The following is a 20000-nucleotide window of genomic DNA, read 5'->3' as shown; positions in this document are numbered from 1 at the left end:
ATGTGACTCCTGTACTTTAAACTGTCTGCTCCAAACAGTATGCCTCTGTGTGTGTGTCTGTGTATGAGTGTGTCTGTGAGTGTGTGTCTGTGAGTGTGTGTCTGTGAGTGTGTGTCTGTGTGTGTGTGTGTCTGTGTGTGTGGGTGTGGGTGTGTCTGTGTGTCTGTTTGTGTGTGTGTCTCTGTGTGTGTCTGTGTGTCTCTGTGTGTCTGTGTGTGTGTGTCTGTGTGGGTGTATGTTTCTGTGTATTTTTTGGTGTGTTTACAGGCTGGGGGAGTAAGCGGGAAGGATGTTCCAGAGCTTATCCACATACATTTGTGTCTGAACTGTTTTACCACAGGCAGATCATTTCTGCTTTCCCATTCAAACACTCATCATATTCAGGTTCTGATGAAGTGAATGCCTCAATCAGATCCTGATACGATATTCAGTTTGAGTCTCGCACTGGAATCTCATTCTTCCTTCTAATCTCCTGGAAAATGAATCTACAAACATCGTCAATGCCAGGACAGGATAGAAATCCAGATCAGACAATTCCAGTGGGTATGGAGATCCTGTACACTCATATTCTCACAAAGCTTGAAATCCCAATTCCATATCCGCTCACTAACATGCTCTGCTGATATACACTCTCTGTATCCACCCTGTCTGATACACACCTCACAGTACCCACGCTGTATGATATAGACCCGTACCCACCCAGTCTGATATACACCCCCATACCCACCCTATCTGATATACACCTCCATACCCACCCTGTCTGATACACACCTCCCAGTACCCACCCTGTCTGATATACACCCGTACCCACCCAGTCTGATATACACCCCCATATCCACCCTATCTGATATACACCTCCATACCCACTCTGTCTCATACACACCTCCCAGTGCCCACCCTGTCTGATATACACCTCCATACCCACCCTGTCTGAGATATACCCCCCATATCCACCCTGTCTGATATATATCCCTGTACCCATCCTGTCTGATATACACTCCCATACCCACCTTGTCTGTTATACACGCCCATACCCACCCTGTCTGATATATATCCCTGTACCCACCCTGTCTGATATACACCCCCGTACCCACCATGTCTGTTTTACACCCCCATACCCACCCTGTCTGATATACACCACTGTACACACTCCATACCCACCCTGTCTCATATACACCCCCATACCCATACCCACCCTGTCTGATATACACCACTGTACCCACCCTGTCTGATAAACAATCCCCATACTCATTCTGTCTGACATACACCACCATACCCACCCTGCCTGTTATACACCCCCGTACCCACCCTGTCTGATATACAATCCCCATACTCATCCTGACTGACATACACTCCATACCCACCCTGTCTGATATACACCCCGTACCCACCCTGTCTGATATATATCTCCGTACCCACCCTGTCTGATATACACCCCCATACCCACCCTGTCTGATATACACCCCCATACCCACCCTGTCTGATATACACCCCATACCCACCCTGTCTGATATACACCCCCGTACCCACCCTGTCTGATATACACCCCATACCCACCCTGTCTGATATACACCCCATACCCACCCTGTCTGATATACACCCCCGTACCCACCCTGTCTGATATACACCCCATACCCACCCTGTCTGATATACACCCCGTACCCACCCTGTCTGATATACACCCCCATACCCACCTTGTCTGTTATACACCCCCATACCACCCTGTCTGATATACACCCACATTGTCTGATTTCCACCTCCATACCCACACTGTCTGATATATATCCCCGTATCTGTCCTGTCTGATATACAACCCCGTACCCACCCTGTCTAATATACACTCCCATACCCACCTTGTCTGTTATACACCCCTGTATTCACCCTGTCTGATATACACACCCGTACCCACCCTGTCTGATATACATTCCCATACCCACCATGTTTGTTATACACCCCCATACCCACCATGTCTGTTATACACCCCCGTACCCACTATGTCTGATATACACCCCCCATATCCACCCTGTCTGATATACACCCCCATACCCACCTTGTCTGATATATACCGCCATACCCACCCTGTCTGATATACACTGCCGTACCCACCATGTCTGATATACACACCCCATATCCACCCTGTCTAATATACACCCCCATACCCACCTTGTCGGATATACACCCCCATACCCATCCTGTCTGATATACATCACCGTACCCACCCTGTCTGATAAACACTCCCCATACTCACCCTGTCTGACATACACCACCATACCCATCCTGTCTGATATACACCCACGTACCCACCCTGTCTGATATATACCTCTGTACCCACCCTGTCTGATATACACCCCCATACCCACCCCTTCTGATATACAACCCCATACCTACCATGTCAGATACACACCCCCCATACCCACCCTGTCTGGTATACATCCCTGTACCCACTCTGTCTGATGTACAATCCCCATATTCACCCTGTCTGATATACACCCCCATGCCACCCTGTCTGATATACATGCCCGTATCCACCCTGTCTGATATATACCCACATACCTACCCCTTCTGATATACAACCCATACCTACAGTGTCAAATACACACATCCCGTACCCACCCTGTCTGATATACACCCCCGTACCCACCCTGTCTGATATACACCCCCATAACCACCCTGCCTGATATACACCCCGGAACCAATCTGTCTGATATAGTCCCTGTACCCAACCTATCTGATATACACCCCTGTACCCACCCAGTCTGGTATACACACCATACCCACCCTGTATGATATACACCCTACACCCACCCTGTCTGATATACACACCCCGTACCCAACCAGTCTGATATACACCCCATACCCACCCTGTCTGATATACACCTCCCTATACCCACCCTGTCTGATATACACCTCCCTATACCCACCCTGTCTGATATACACCCCATACCCACCTTGTCTGACATACACCCCCATACCCACCCTGTCCGATATTCAATCCCCATACTCACCCTGTCTGATATACACCCCATACCCACCCCTTCTGATATACAACCCCATACCTACCGTGTCAGATACACACACCCTGTATCCACCCTGTCTGATATACACCTCATACCCACCTTGTCTGAGATACATCTCCATACCCACCTTGTCTGCTATACACCCCCGTACCCACCCTGTCTGATAAACACTCCCCATACTCACCCTGTCTGACATACACTCCTGTAACAACCCTGTCTTATATACACCCTGTACACACCCTGTCTTATATACATACCCTGTACCCACCCTGTCTGATATACACCCTGTACCCCCGATTTCTGATATACACCCCATATCCAACCTGTCTGATATACACCCTGTGCCCACCCTGTCTAATATGCACTTCCCCCCCATCCCCGTATCCATCTGCCCTGCACACCGATGACCTCACAATGGCTCCATTCTGATGAACATCACAGTTGCACCAATAGCAAATGGGGGGCGGTGCTTCAGGAAGAATAGTTGGGAGGTGAATTGAGGTGAATGGGGAGGGGGCTTGGGCAAAGCTCCTCCCCCCTCAGTGGGACAATTGTCCCATAGTGCCCTGGGATGTGCACGTTAGGGTGGGATTGGCCATGGGAAATTGTCCTGTGGTGCCCAGGGATGTGCAGGTTAGGGTGGATTGGGTATGGGAAATTGTCCCATAGTGTCCAGGGATGTGCAGGTTAGGGTGGATAGACAATAGACAATAGGTGCAGGAGTAGGCCATTCTGCCCTTCGAGCCTGCACCACCATTCAATATGATCATGGCTGATCATCCTTAATCAGTCTCCTGTTCCTGCCTTATCTCCAGAACCCTTGATTCCACTATCCTTGAGAGCTCTATCCAACTCTTTCTTAAATGAATCCAGAGACTGAGCCTCCACTGCCCTCTGGGGCAGAGCATTCCACACAGCCACCACTCTCTGGGTGAAGAAGTTTCTCCTCATCTCTGTCCTAAATGGTCTACCCCGTATTTTTAAGCTGTGTCCTCAGGTTCGGCACTCACCCATCAGTGGAAACATGTTTCCTGCCTCCAGAGTGTCCAATCCTTTAATAATCTAATATGTCTCAATCAGATCCCCTCTCAGTCTTCTAAACTCGAGGGTATACAAGCCCAGTCGCTCCAGTCTTTCAGTGTAAGTTAATCTCGCCATTCCAGGAATTGACCTCGTGAACCTACGCTGCACTCCCTCAATAGCCAGAATGTCTTTCCTCAAATTTGGAGACCAGAACTGCACACAATACTCCAGGTGTGGCCTCACCAGGGCCCTCTACTGCTGCAGAAAAACCTCTTTGCTTCTATACTCAATCCCTCTTGTTATGAAGGCCAGCATGCTGTTAGCCTTCTTCACTACCTGCTGTACCTGCATGCTTACCTTCATTGACTGGTGTACAAGAGCACCCAGATCTCTTTGTACTGCTCCTTTACCTAAATTGATTGCATTTAGGCAGTAATCTGTCTTCCTGTTCTTGTCACCAAAGTTGATAACCATACATTTATCCACATTAAACTGCATCTGCCATACATCTGACCACTCACCTAACTTGTCCAGGTCACCCTGTAATCTCCTAACATCCTCATCACATTTCACCCTGCCACCCAGCTTAGTATCATATTGGCCATGGGAAATTGTCCCATAGTCTCTAGGAATGTGCAGGTTAGGTGGGTTGGTCGTGGAAAATGCAGGATTTTAAGGATAAGGGTTGGGGTGGGAAGGAGGGTGAATCTGGGTGGGATGCTTTTGAGAGGGTCAGTGTGGTTGTAATGGGCTGAATGGCCTGTTTTCACACTGTTGGGGTTCTATGAACTGCACGTATTACCAACCCCAGCGGCTGCTGTGTCGAGAGATTTTGTTTTCACGTTTCTTGCTATTTCCTGTTTGCTCTTTATCAGCATCTTCTGAGAGTAGGTAAGTGTGAGCTGTGTTATCGTGGGTCTGAAATCACATATAACCAGGCAGATTACCTACCCGAAAAGGGCTATTACTCAACCAGGTGGGGGTTTAATAACAATCTCTGATAGTAACATGAAACTCCTGCTCAGACTGGCTTTTAACTCCAGATTTATTCAACTGAATTTAACTTGGACCAATTGCCCAGCTTGGAATGGAACCCTTTACCCCGGATCACTCGGTCAGTGTAAATAGTGGTCCTTTAACTGCCCCCAAACAGTCCTTCCAGGTGAGACAGAGGTTCATCTGCCTCTCTTCCAACCTAGTTTACTGCATCAGGGGCTCCTGATGTGGTCTTCTCTCCATCAGGGAGACTGAATGTAAACTCAGGGAACGGTTCACTAAGTATCACAGCTATATCCACAGGGGTGGACCGAACCTCCCAGTCACTGCCTGTTTCAATTTCCCCAACCACTCCCTTTCTGACATGACCATACTTGGCCTCCACCATTGCCAAAACAAACCACAGCACCTATTGGAGGAACAACACCTTATCTTCCACCTGAGTAGCCTACAGCCCGGAGGACTCAACATTGAGTTCATCAATTTCAAATTACCTCCTTCCCCATCCCCCAAACCTTCCCCATCCCCGACTCCCTGCCCATCCCCCATCACTTCCCCATCCCCCAACTCCTTCCCCATCCCCCAACCCTTCCCCATCCCTGACTCCCTCCCCATCCCCAAACTCCTTTCGAATCCCCCAACACTTCCCCATCCCCCAACTCCTTCCCCATCCCCCAACCCTTCCCCATTTCCCAACTCCCTCCTCATCCCCCGACTCCTTCCCCATCCCCAACCCTTCCCCATCCCCATCCCCGAATCCCTTCCCCATCCCCGACTCCCTTCCTCATCCCCCGACTCCCTCCCCATCTCCCGACTCCCTTCCCATCCCCGACTCCCTCCTCATCCCCGACTCCCTCCTCATCCCCAACTCCTTCCCCATCTGCCAACTCCCTCCCCATCCCCCGACTCCTTCCCCATCCTGATTTCCTTCTCATCTCCCAACTCCCTTCCACTGCTCCCTGCCACCTACCAGATCCATTCCTCCCATTGACCAACCAGGTCCTACCTTGTACCTGTCTTCACCTGTCCCCACTTCACCACCCTGCTCCTGCCTTCCCCCGGTTTTTATGCAACGCACCGCACCACACCCACCCCTCGACCTGAAGAAAGGTTACACCTGAAAGGTCTGCTTTGACGCCTCCTGATGCTGCCTGGCTTGTTGTGTTCTTCCCAGCCTCCTGCCTGGTCTATTCGGGATTCCAGCATCTGCAGCTTTCTATCGTTAACGGTGGCCGTCTGTTCCCACAACCAGAAGTTACTGGCAGCATTTCTGGGATTTTTTTTGCTGGCTGTGGGAATCTCTGAGGCAATACAGAGAGATGACTCCCTGACCTGGAAGACAGTGATAGAACTGATGTGCTGACCCGATGTCCACGCAGGTGTATAGCTGATGGAAACAGACCGGTTACCCCGAGGTGCTGAAGGAGCTGCTGTTGTATTCAAATCAACAAGAAACAGGGTGGCAAAGGGCTCAGATCGATTCAATTCACTTGGAAGCCCGTGAATTAAAATTACTGATGATGCAAAGTAGCGAGGAAAATAAGTTGTGAAGAGAAGGTAAGAGGTAGGTGAAATGAGTGGGCAAAGGTGTGGTAAATGGAGTCTAATCTGGGAAAATGTGTAATTTTCCAATTCTGACAGAGGGACTAAATAATAGTGAAAGATTGCAGAGTTCTGTCTCAGAGGTCGGAGTGTCCCAGTACACAAGGTTAGTAGGCAGGTACAGGGAGTCAAGATCAGTGTGGTGCTGGGAAAGCTTCATCAGGAAGGGCTTTTGCCCGAAACATCGATTTACCTGCTCCTCAGATGCTGCCTGACCTGCAGTGCTTTCCCAGCACCACTCTAATCTTGACTCTAATTGCCAGCATCTGCAGTACCCACTTCTGCCTAGGTACAGGGAGTCATTAGGAAAGCTCATGAAATGTTGTCTATTCAGAGTGGAATGGAATATAAAAGCAGAGGAGTGGTGCTTGAGTTGCAGGACACTGGTGAGATCATATCTGGAATTGTGTTTGTACTATTGGTCTCTTCAATCAAGAAAGAATGGAAATACACTGGAAGATGTTCACAGAAGCTTGACGAGATTAATACCTGGAATGGCAACACAGTGGCTCAGTGGTTAGCACTGCTGCCTCATAGCGCCAGGGACCCAGGTTCAATTCCAACCTCAGATGACTGTCTGTGTTGAGTTTGCACAGTCTCCCTACATCTGCACGGTTTCCTCCGGGTGCTCTGGTCTCCTCCCACAATCCAAAGATGTGCAGGTTAGGGTGGATTGGCCATGCTAAATTACCCACAGTATTAGGTGCATTAGTCAGGGGTAAATATATGGTAGGGGGGAATGGGTTTGGGTGGGTTACTGGTTGGAGGGTTGGTGTGGACATGTTGGGCGGAAGGGCCTGTTTCCATACTGTAGGGAATCTAATCTAATATAAATAGACAGAACGGAGCAAGGTTTGTGAAGGTTTGTAGCTCAGGTTGACGTTTAGGGTGTAGGTTTGCTCACTGAGCTGTAGGTTTGATATCCAGACGTTTCATTACCTGGCTGGGTAACATCATCAGTGGTGACCTCCAAGTGAAGCGAAGCTGTTGTCTCCTGTTTTCTATTTATATCTTTCTCCTGGATGGGGTTCCTGGGGTTTGTGATGATGTCATTTCCTGTTCGTTTTCTGACCCATGGACAAAACCAACGTCATCTACAAAATTCCATGCAAGGACTGCCACAAACAATACATAGGACAAACAGGAAGAAAGTTAGCCACCAGGATACACGACACCAGCTAGCCACAAAAAGACGACCCGCTCTCCCTCGTAGCATTACACACGGATGAAAAAAATCACCAATTTGACTGGGACAACACATCTATCCTGGGACAAGCTAAGCAAAGACATGCCAGAAAATTCCTAGAGGCCTGGCACTCCAACCACAACATCATAAACAAACACATAGATCTAGATGCCATCTATCAACCCCTCAGTAAACGAACAGGAAATGACATAATCACAAACACCAGGAGCCCCATCCAGGAGAAATATATAAATAGAAAACAGGAGACAACAGCTTCGCTTCACTTGGAGGTCGCCACTGATGATGTTACCAAGCCAGGTAATGAAACGTCTGGATATCAAACCTACAGCTCAGCGAGCAAACCTACACCCTAGACAGAATGGAGACTGAGGAAATATTTGTCGGTTCAGAGTTGTCCTGAGTTTCACAGGGGGCATGCGGAGAGGATGTTTCTCTTATCGGAGAGTGAGAGTTCCGTGTTTCGAAATAAAGGCTCGTCCACTTAAAGCAGAGATCTGGAGAATGTATTTAGCCGCAGCGTCTTTGGAACACTCCACAATGAAGGAAGTGGAGCTTGTTCTGATTGAACTTTTTCAAAGCAGAGTTGGACAGTTGGCTGAAGATGGAAGGCTGAAGTGATAAACGAAATGTGCCGGAGAAACTGAGGTGGGCTGGCAAACTCTGTGACAAGAAAGAAACCCAATTAAAGTCTCTGTGACTCTCGATCAGAACTCCAGCTGTTCGGAGTTAGTGGGCATACTGTGTGATTTGACTAGCCATGTATATTGAACGGTGGAGTAGACCGTCTCCTCTGCCCCCTACCTCATATGCTCAGACAACAATTCATGTTTCCATAAAATATTGCATGTTATCTCCCAGAATCGTTACAAACAAGGCATGGAGCTGAGCACATAGGAAAGTATGAGAGTGGTGAACAAAATCTGGGTCAAATAAATGTTTTAAAGTGTAAGTCAAGGTAGGAAGGTGAGGTAAGATGTTTATTGGTGGAATTCCAGGACGAAGATACTTGGAAAGTGATGGCATGGCCAAAGAGCTGTTCAAGTCAGGCAACCTCACCATTAGCTGAGTGCAGAGATGTTCCAGGGCTATGAGACGCGAAGTGCTGAGAGAGATTGCAAAGAAGGAAGTGAATCTTAAAATGTCAGCACTCCTTAAACTGGAACTTGAAACGTCAGTGAGCACCGGGGTTCAGGGTGAACAAGAGATGGTGGTGTGTCAAGACATTGCCTTCAGATTACGCCAAGATTACTGAGAGGGGTGTGTGTGAGAGTGAGCGAGTGTGTGTAAAACAAGAGTAGCGTCAGGTCGGGTACAGAATGTAACCAGTCGCAGATAGTGAGGGATGAGTGAATATGCATTCTCTCTGATCTGTTACCCTGAGTGTAGTAACGTGTGGGATAGATGGACAGAAGTTTAGCATTCCCCTATGCAAGATCAGGCTGGAGTGTCAACTTAAAACTGAGGAAGTTACAATAGGAGTGATTGACAGAGTGTCAGTCCCTGGAATTCAGTTTGTTCTTGGGAATGATTTGGCGTTATCCAAGATGGGAGTGACACCCCATGTTGTGGAGAAACCCAAGAAACTGAGGAGTCAAAACAGAAATATCCTGGTATTTTCCCAGACCATGTGGCAACCAGATCCCACTATTAAAAGTCACAGCACAAAGCGAAAAGTAAAGAGAAAGATGAAGGAGTTGAGATTCAGTTAGTGGTTATTCCATTTGATGTAATGGTGCAGGAAAAGCCTGAACAGGCAGAGGGTCAGACAGAAGGGGTTAGTCCTGAAAGGCTAAGGGACCTGCAACAGCAAGACGAGACAATAAAAAATATGTTTGTGGGTGCGTGCTCAGAAAAGGAGGCAGAACAAATTCTGGAGGGTTATTATCTGTGAGCCACATGAACATTCTCTCCACAAACTCTTGACACACAGGATTGAGCCCCCCGCAATATATTCATCACAGATTGGGATCTGGTTAATTGCAGTTTGTCATTTCTGCTTTCCTGTTCACTGCATGGAAATGGTAGACTGGTGTTCCTGTTGTAATGTTCCTTGCTGGGATCATCAGAAACATGCACCCTTCCAAGTGCAGAATGGTAACATGGCATTGCAGGTTCCAATCCAGTGTGAGAGGCTGCAGACAGTTAGAGGAAATCCTGTTGTGTCTGCCAACAGTGGCATTAGGGAGGGGGTGCATATCTATTTATGTGGGCTGATTGTCCAGGGATACCCACCCGGGGATTGCAGGGGGAAGGGGTCCGGGTGACCCTCCTGAGTGTGGGGGAACATGAATACCCAGGGATAACCACCCAGGGATTGTGGGGGGGTTGGGGGGGGGGGGGGGGGTCGGGGGCAGGGTGACCCACGGACAAATAAATGTTTTAAAGTGTAAGTCAAGATAGGAAGGTGAGGTAAGATGTTTATTGGTGGAATTCCAGGACGAAGATACTTGGAAAGTGATGGCATGGCCAAAGAGCTGTTCAAGTCAGGCAACCTCAGCATTAGCTGAGTGCAGAGATCTTCCAGGGCTATGAGACGCGAGGTGCTGAGAGAGATTGCAAAGAAGGAAGTGAATCTTAAAATGTCAGCACTCCTTAAACTGGAACTTGAAACGTCAGTGAGCACCGGGGTTCGGGGTGAACAAGAGATGGTGGTGTGTCAAGACATTGCCTTCAGATTACGCCAAGATTACTGAGAGGGGTATGTGTGAGAGTGAGCGAGTGTGTGTAAAACAAGAGTAGCGTCAGGTCGGGTACAGAATGTAACCAGTCGCAGATAGTGAGGGATGAGTGAATATGCATTCTCTCTGATCTGTTACCCTGAGTGTAGTAATTTGTGGGATAGATGGACAGAGGTTTAGCATTCCCCTATGCAAGAGGGAGGAGCTGACATTGTTCAGGAGGTGGATTAGTGGTACTGGAAGAGCACAGCAATTCAGGCAGCATCCAACGAGCAGCGAAATCAACGCTTCGGGCAAAAGCCCTTCATCAGGAATAAAGGCAGTGAGCCTGAAGCATGGAGAGATAAGCTAGAGGAGGGTGGGGGTGGGGAGAGAGTAGCATAGAGTACAATGGGTGAGTGGGGGAGGAGATGAAGGTGATAGGTCAAGGAGGAGAGGGTGGAGTGGATAGGTGGAAAAGGAGATAGGCAGGTCGGACAAGTCAAGGAGACAGTAACTGAGCTGGAAGTTTGAAACTAGGATGAGGTGGGGGAAGGGGAAATGAGGAAGCTGATGAAGTCCACATTGATGCCCTGGGGTTGAAGTGTTCCGAGGCGGAAGATGAGGCGTTCTTCCTCCAGGCGTCTGGTGGTGAGGGAGCGGCGGTGAAGGAGGCCCAGGACCTCCATGTCCTTGGCAGAGTGGGAGGGGGAGTTGAAATGTTGGGCCATGGGGCGGTTTGGTTGATTGGTGCCCTTTGTTCCCTCCGTGACTACCTGGTCAGGTCCACACCCCCCTACGACCCACCCTCCCATTCTGGCACTTTCCCCTGCCACCGCAGGAACTGTAAAACCCGCGCCCACACCATCTCCCTCACCTCTATCCAAGGCCCTAAAGGAGCCTTCCACATCCATCAAACTTTCACCTGCACATCCACCAATATCATTTATTGTATCCGTTGCTCCCGATGTGGTCTCCTCTACAGTGGGGAGACTGGGCGCCTCCTAGCAGAGCGCTTTAGGGAACATCTCCGAGACACCCACACCAATCAACCACACCGCCCCGTGGCCCAACATTTCAACTCCCCCTCCCACTCTGCTGAGGACATGGAGGTCCTGGGCCTCCTTCACCGCCGCTCCCTCACCACCAGACGCCTGGAGGAAGAACGCCTCATCTTCCGCCTCGGAACACTTCAACCCCAGGGCATCAATGTGGACTTCAACAGCTTCCTCATTTCCCCTTCCCCCACCTCATCCTAGTTTCAAACTTCCAGCTCAGTTACTGTCTCCTTGACATGTCCGGACTTGTCCGACCTGCCTATCTTCTTTTCCACCTATCCACTCCACCCTCTCCTCCCTGACCTATCACCTTCATCTCCTCCCCCACTCACCCATTGTACTCTATGCTACTCTCTCCCCACCCCCACCCTCCTCTAGCTTATCTCTCCACGCTTCAGGCTCACTGCCTTTATTCCTGATGAAGGGCTTTTGCCCGAAGCGTTGATTTCGCTGCTCGTTGGATGCTGCCTGAACTGCTGTGCTCTTCCAGCACCCACTAATCCAGTATTTGGTTTCTCAGCATCTGCAGACATTGTTTTTACATTGTTCAGGAGGAGCTGACATTGTTCAGGAGGACCTTTACCCAGCAGCCCCCGCGGTTTGGACAGTCCCCTATTGTCTCCACGCCTCGGTCGGCCTCTGCGCAGGCGCGTTACCGTCCCGGGCCGTGAGCATGCGCCGTGGTGTGCTGTGACCCCCGCCGGCGGTGGTTGCAGCCCGCAGTCGCTGGGTGGACCTTGGGTGATGCTGAGGTTATGGAATGTGCTTCGCTGCCAAACCTTCAGCCGAAGACGCCCTCGGTGCAGCGGCGTTGAAGGCCGGGGGGAGGAGTTTTCTTTCCTCAAAACCAGGTCCTAGTTGAACAGGGTGCTGCGCGCATGCGCTCGTTCACAGGCCGCTTCCCCCCCACGTGACCCGCGGTCCCGGGGACAATGGCTACGTCACACACACCGCGCGCCTGCGCACTCTCACTCTCTGCAGATGCTGCTGGTTGCACTCGGGGGGGGGGAAGAAGATGCAGCCAACAGGATCCAACCCCCAGCCCCACCACCCACCACCCCCTCTGCTGCACTGAGGGCCTTCTCCAACTGCAAATGATCCAGAACAGACTGATCAGGATTCTGGGGGGGGGGGTCAGTCAACACCACGGACTGTCCCTGAACAAAGAGACCTTGGCGTTGCAGGTTCATAGCTCCTTGAAAATGGACTCGCAGGTAGATAGGACAGTGAAGGCAGCGTTTGGTATGCTTTCCTTTATCGGTCAGAGTATTGAGTCGAGGAGCTGGGGAGGTCATGGTGCGGCTGTACCGGACATTGGTTTGGCCACTGTTGGAATATTGTGTGAAATTCTGGTCTCCTTCCTATTGGAAGGATGTTGTAAAATTTGAAAGGGATCAGAAAAGATTTACAAGGGTGTTGCCAGGGTTGGAGCTGGAGGGAGAGGCTGAATAGGCTGTTTTCCCTGGAGCGTCGGAGGTTGAGGAGTGACCTTATACAGGTTTATAAAATCATGAGGGGCATGGATAGGGCAAATAGGCAGGTTCTTTTCCCTGGGGTGGGGGAAAGAGTCCAGAACGAGAGGGGTGGAGGTTTTTAGGTCAGAGAGGAAAGATATAAAAAAAGGATCTAAGGGGCAGCATTTTCACACAAAGGGCAGTACGTGTATGGAATGAGCTGCCAAACAGGGTGGTGGTGGTGGAGGCTGCTACAATTTTAACATTTAAAAGGCAGTTGGATGGGTATATGTATAGGAAGGGTTGAGGAATATGGGTCAAGTGCTGGAAAATAGGACTGGCTTAATTTAGGATTTCTGGTCAGCATAGCTGAGTTGAACCAAAGGATCTGTTTCCATATTGTACATCTCCAAAGCTCTGTTTGTGACTTGATTTCAGGGTGGGGGTGGGGAACCCAGAAGGATATGAAGGGAGGGCAGTGGGGCTGGTGATAGGTGGATGCAGATTGGGAGTTATTGTGATTGGTCATTAGGAAGGGTGGAGCGGATAGGTGAGCAGGAAGATGGACAGATTTGGTCAAGTCAGGCAGGAGCAGTGGGACTGGAGGTGGGGTAATGCTGGAGGATGGTGGGATGTTGAAGTTGGTGAAGTCAATGTTGAGGCCATTGGGTTGTAAGGTCACCCAGCGAAATATCAGGTGGTCCTCCAATTTCCATTGGGCCTCACTCTGACAGTGTCACTGGGGGAAGGGGGAATTAAAATGGATGGTAGCTGGAAGGTTGGGGTTGGTTGATGTGTGCAGATTGCAGATGCTCCATGAACCAGCCCAGAGTCTGCATTTGGTCTCCCTGACATTTTAGAATCCCTACAGTGAGATAGAGGAGACCACATCGGGTGCAATGGGTGCAATATCTGAGGTTGGATGAAGTGCAGGTGAATCTCTGTCAGATCTGGGAGGATTACTGGGGGCCTTGGACAGCCGTGTGGGGCGAGGTGCTGCACCGCCTGTGATTGCAGGGTAAGGTACCAGGTGTGGAGGAGGGATGTAGAGTTAAAGAGAGTCGCGGGGCGAATGGGTGATTGGTTTGATTCTCTGTCTGCAAACGGGAACTGGAGATGGGAGGGAGGGAGAAAACTGGGAGTAGGAGAGGGACAAGACAGATTTGGATTTCAGCTCAAAGAGCAGGGGTTGTGAGACAGATTTTGGAGGACTGGAAATAAAGAAAAGACTTGCATGTTCTGAGTTTCTATCTTTTGCTTCAAGAAATGACTTTGAAATTGTAATTACAGGGTATTAGAAGAGAAGGATTCACAGTTGGGAAAATTAACCTCATCACTATGGAGAAAGTGAGGACGGCAGATGCTGCAGATCAGAGATGACAGTGTGGTGCTGGAAAAGCACAGCAGGTCAGGCAGCATCGGAGGAGCTGGAGAGTTGACGTTTCGGACTGGAGCCCTTCATTAAAAAACTGTGTCAGGATTTTTACCATCGTCTGAATATCATAGACAAATAATTCCCATTTCACGTTTAATGGTCAGTCAGTGAGAAATTATTTCAAACCGCAGTGTGACTGGAAATGCACGAGAACACACACACACACACACGCGCCTGAGGTGAGTTGTTCCAGAGCATCAACTGGACGTGGAGCTCCGTACTGTTACACAGCTCGAAAGAAAACCACAGTTCGTGGCAGAAAATAATTCCCGGGGTTTGTGTGTGGTACAGGCTTCAACAGATTGTCTAATCTTGAAATACACAAGGCCTTGTGCCCCATGGAGAAACGGTGGAAGTGTGAGAACTGTGGGAAGAGATTTTGTTACCCATCTCAGCTGGAAAGTCATGGACGCAGTCACAGTGGGGAGAGGCCGTTCACCTGCTCCCAGTGTGGGAAAGGGTTCAGTCAGTGCTCCAACCTGAATAAACACCAGAGAACTCACACGGGGGAGAGGCCGTTTACCTGCACTCAGTGTGGGAAAGGATTCACTCAGTCATCCAATTTGGAAAAACACCAACAAACTCACGTTGAGGAAAAGCCATTCATCTGTTCAGAGTGTGGGAAAGGGTTCACTCAGTTAGTCAACTTAGCTACACACCAGAGAACTCACACTGGGGAGAGGCCGTTCACCTGCACTCAGTGTGGGAAAGGATTCACTCAGTTATCCAGCCTACATGTGCACGAAATAACCCACACTCGAGAGAAACCATTCTGCTGCTCCGAGTGCGGGAAGGGATTCACTCAGCTGGCCAGCTTACGCACACACAGAAGAATTCATACTGAGGAGAAACCATTCAATTGCTGTTTATGTGGGAAGGGATTCACTCAGTTATCCAACTTACAGACACATATGATGACTCACAGCAGAGAGAAACCATTCAGCTGCCCTGAATGTGGGACACGATTTACTCAGTTATCCAGTTTACACAGACACAAGAGGACTCACACAGGGGAGAAAGCATTCACGTGTACCCAGTGTGGAAAGAGCTTTACTCAGTTCTCCAACTTACGCAGACACAGCGAGAACACACACCGGGGAGAAAAGCTGCATTCAGGTGCTCAGACTTAAATAAACACAAGCAATTTCCCACCGGGGATATGCTCTTTACTTTTGGTCCAACCTGCTTATTATAGACGGGACTGTGAGTGATCTTTGTGATTGTGGGAAGTGCTTTAAAAGTTCCAGGGCACTGACTGCACCGTCAGGACGGCACTGACGAGATGTTCTGTGAGTGGGCCTGGGTTTGACTGATCCCCTTGCTGCACTCCGACTGGAGAGTGACTATTCACGAGGCTGCTCCAGATCCAGGAAGGAACGCACTCTGCTATCCCAAACATCGAGACACTGGCAGGCTCACGGCAGACTATCAGGGTTGAATTGCACTGGTCACATCCAGGATTGGACAGGGAGCTGGATCCTCAGGAGTGTGAGAAATGTATCTCAGCCATGCTACTGCGTGGTTCACAGCTCCGAGACACCGAACAGAAGCTCCTTAAGTGATGGTGTTGGGAGTCTGGGAGAAACACCAGTGAAGGCTGGAAACATGCTGAAAGATCAGGGAGTGGTGTCAAACTGCTCTGTTGCTTTCTGAAAGTAAAACGCAAATGTTCAGTTTTGAAACTGAGAACGGCTGTGTCCATTACAGTGCATTAATTTGAAAAGGTTGCTGTGTTGTGCCTCATTCAACTATTGGAAGGCTACAATCATCACAAATCATGTTAATGTGGGAACACAAGGTGTTTTCCAGACGGTCCAAATCTCAGTTGAAGAGGGAGATTTTATTGAAGCAAGAAGCTTAGGGACAACATTCCAAAGTTTGGGACCCGAGAGCTAAAAGCATAACCACCAATGGGGGAGTGATGTAGATTGGGATAGGCAGGGGTGAGAGTTGAAAGAAAACCAGGATCTCAGACGGTTGTAGGGCTGGTGCAGTCTTTATATTGCAGTGTGTCAGGGAGAGGGGTTCTCCCCCAGTGAGTGAGGGGGCTGCAGTTTGAAGGGGTTGGGGAGAGGGAAGGGGAGGCGGAGGGGAGCTTAACAGGGGTTATATTGCGGTGTGTCAGGGAGAGGAGGTATACCCCAGTGAGCAAGGGGACTGCAATGTGAGGGGGGGGTAGCTGAACAGGGGCTATATTGCAGTTTCCTCAGTGAGTGAGGGGGCTGCGGTGTGAAGGGAGGTGGGTGGGATTTGAACAGGGGCTATATTGCAGTTTCCCCAGTAGGTGAGGGGGCTGCGGTGTGAAGGGAGGTGGGTGGGGATTTGAACAGGGGCTATGTTGCAGATTGAAGGAAGGTGAGGTGAAGGTGTTGAAACACAAACCCCTGAGGTAAGTTGGTCGGAGGGGATGGTGGGAACCCATCCGCTTGGGGTGAGAAACTCCAAGGAGGGCACCTGGTTTTTAAATACTGGGGGTTGCTGCAATTGGGAAGTGGATGAGGAGGAATGTGGGGCACAGTAAGGGAGGGGCACACAGACTCCTCAGGCAAAAGGTGTGAAACATTACTGGGGGGTTGGGGGGGGGGGAAAGAGAAGTGGCAGGAATGCATGGGCAGGAAGGAATCCTGGGGGGGGGGGTTAGGGCGGGAATGTGGGGGCAGGAGTCCGGGGGGGGGGGGGGGGGAAGGGTTAGGGCGGGAATGTGGGGGCAGGAGTCCTGGGGGGGGGGGGGAAGGGTGAGGGCGGGAATGTGGGGGCAGGAGTCCTGGGGGGGGGTTAGGGAGGGAATGTGGGGGCAGGAGTCCCTAGGGGGTAAGGGCGGGAATGTGGGGGGTTAGGGCGGGAATGTGGGGGCAGGAGTCCCTAGGGGGTAAGGGCAGGAATGTGGGGGGTTAGGGCGGGAATGTGGGGGTGAGGACACCGAGGGGAGGGGGAGAAGGGGCGGGGGCTCCCTCTGCGCCGGTTGCCCTGGAAACCGCATCTCCCTCTGTTGCGTCAGAACAATGGTTTGGAGCGCGGCACCTCCCCTAATGGTTGCCGTCTGCCGTCCATCAAGGGGTCCTGGGCCAATGGGATCGTCCCGTTACAGCGAACACGGCACCTCCAGCCAATGGGCGCTGCCCTCCATTGTGTGCCGCCCCCCCCCCATTGTGCGCCGCCCCCCCCCCCCCATTGTGCGCCGCCCCCCCCCCCATTGTGCGCCGCGTGCGTGTGACCCGGGAGGGGGAGGATCAGGAAGTGGGAGAGTCTGCTCTGAGGGAGCACAGGGGTCACTATAGACACACACATCCATCAGTGACCATCCTCCCCTCCATCCAGCACCCATGGTGAAGGGAGAGAGAGAATGGTTCAGGCAGAGAGAGAGGGAGAATGGTTCAGGCAGAGAGAGAGAGAGAGAGAGAGAGAGAATGGTTCAGGCAGAGAGAGAGAGAGAGAGAGAGAGAGAGAATATGGTTCAGGCAGAGAGAGAGAGAGAGAGGGAGAATGGTTCAGGCAGAGAGAGAGAGAGAGAGAGAGAGAGAGGGGGAGGGAGAATGGTTCAGGCAGAGAGAGAGAGAGAGAGAGAGGGAGGGAGAATGGTTCAGGCAGAGAGAGAGAGAGAGAGAGAGAGAGAGAATATGGTTCAGGCAGAGAGAGAGAGAGAGAGGGAGAATGGTTCAGGCAGAGAGAGAGAGAGAGAGAGAGAGAGAGGGGGAGGGAGAATGGTTCAGGCAGAGAGAGAGAGAGAGAGAGAGGGAGGGAGAATGGTTCAGGCAGAGAGAGAGAGAGAGAGAGAGAGAATGGTTCAGGCAGAGAGAGAGAGAGAGAGAGAATATGGTTCAGGCAGAGAGAGAGAGAGAGAGAGAGAATATGGTTCAGGCAGAGAGAGAGAGAGAGAGAGAATATGGTTCAGGCAGAGAGAGAGAGAGAGAGAGAGAATATGGTTCAGGCAGAGAGAGAGAGAGAGAGAGAGAGAGAGGGAGAATGGTTCAGGCAGAGAGAGAGAGAGAATATGGTTCAGGCAGAGAGAGAGAGAGAGAGAGAGAGAGAGAGAGAGAGAGAGAGAGAGAGAGAGGAGAATGGTTCAGGCAGAGAGAGAGAGAGAGAGAGAGAGAGAGAATATGGTTCAGGCAGAGAGAGAGAGAGAGAGAGGGAGAATGGTTCAGGCAGAGAGAGAGAGAGAGAATGGTACAGGCACAGAGAGAAAGAGAATGGTTCAGGTCGAGAGAGAGAGAGGATGGTTCAGGCAGAGAGAGAGAGATAGAGAGAGAATGGTTCAGGCAGAGAGAGAGAGAGAGAGAGAGCGAGAGCATGGTTCAGGTCGAGAGAGAGAGAGGGAGAGAGAGAAAGAATGGTTCAGAGAGAGCGAGAGCGAGAGGTTCAGGCAGAGAGAGAGCAAGAGCCAGAGAGAGAGAGAATGGTTCAGGTGGAGGGAGAGAGAGAGAGAGAGAGAGAGAGAGGATGGTTCAGGCAGAGAGAGAGAGAGGGAGAGAGAGGGGTTCAGGCAGAGAGAGAGAGAGAGAGAGAGAGTGCGAGAGGTTCAGGTAGAGAGAGAGAGAGAGAGATAGTGGTTCAGGCAGAGAGAGACAGAGCGAGAGAATGGTTTAGGCAGAGAGAGAGAGAGAGAGGTTAAGGCGGCACGGTGGCACAGTGGGTAGCACTGCTGCCTCACAGCGCCAGAGACCCGGGTTCAATTCTTGCCTCAGGCGACTGACTGTATGGAGTTTGCACTTTCTCCCCGTGTCTGCGTGGGTTTCCTCCGGGTGCTCCGGTTTCTTCCCACAGTCCAAAGATGTGCAGGTCAGGTGAATTGGCCATGCTAAATTGCCCGTAGTGTTAGGTAAGGGGTAAATGTAGGGGTATAGTGGGTTGCGCTTCGACGGGTTGGTATGGACTTGTTAGGCCGAAGGGCCTGTTTCCACACTGAAAAGTAATCTAATCTAATCTAAATGGTTCAGGCAGAGAGAGGGGGAGAGAATGGTTCAGGCAGAGAGAGAGAGGGAGAGAATGGTTCAGGCACAGAAAGAGAGAGAGACAGAGAGAGAATGGTTCAGACAGAGAGAGAGAGGGAGAGAATGGTTCAGGCAGAGAGAGAGAGAGAGAGGGGGGGGGAGAGAGAGAGAGAGAGAGAGAGAGGGGGGGGAAAGAGAGAGAGAGAGGGGGGAGAGGGAGGGAGAGAGAGAGAGAGAGAGAGGGAGAGAGAGAGAGAGAGAGCGAGAGGTTCAGGCAGAGAGAGAGAGCGGAGAGCCAGAGAGAGAGAATGGTTCAGGCGGAGAGAGAGAGAGGATGGTTCAGGCAGAGAGAGAGAGAGAGAGAGAGAGGGAGAGGTTCAGGGAGAGAGAGAGGTTCAGGCAGAGAGAGAGAGAGAGAGAGAGAGACCGCGAATGGTTCAGGCAGAAAGAGAGAGAGAGAGAGAGAGAGAGAGAGTGAGAGGGGGACAGAATGGTGCAGGCAGAGAGAGAGGGAGAGCGCGAATGGTTCAGGCAGAGAGAGAGAGGGAGAGAGAGAGAGGGGGAAAGAAGGCTTCAGGCAGAGAGAGAGAGAGAGAGAGAGAGGGAAAGAAGGCTTCAGG

At 50.7% G+C, this 20000-nt stretch overlaps 1 protein-coding gene across 1 annotated transcript in view; it reads left to right on the top strand.

The window, feature by feature from the left end:
• LOC140460098 (uncharacterized) overlaps positions 1-16172 on the top strand; it is a 42671-nt gene extending 26499 nt beyond the window's left edge. The window contains 2 exon segments of the mRNA XM_072554498.1: positions 14715-15444; positions 15447-16172. Of these exon segments, the coding sequence (XP_072410599.1) occupies positions 14715-15444; positions 15447-15644 (928 nt within the window). The 3' untranslated portion in view covers positions 15645-16172.
• Positions 16173-20000: the final 3828 nt, after the last annotated feature.

The sequence above is a fragment of the Chiloscyllium punctatum genome, chromosome 36 (genome assembly GCF_047496795.1).
Source record: "Chiloscyllium punctatum isolate Juve2018m chromosome 36, sChiPun1.3, whole genome shotgun sequence".
In the NCBI taxonomy this organism is placed as follows: domain Eukaryota; kingdom Metazoa; phylum Chordata; class Chondrichthyes; order Orectolobiformes; family Hemiscylliidae; genus Chiloscyllium; species Chiloscyllium punctatum.
Note: the sequence above shows the minus strand (reverse complement) of the source record. Positions and strands in the feature narration are given on the sequence as shown.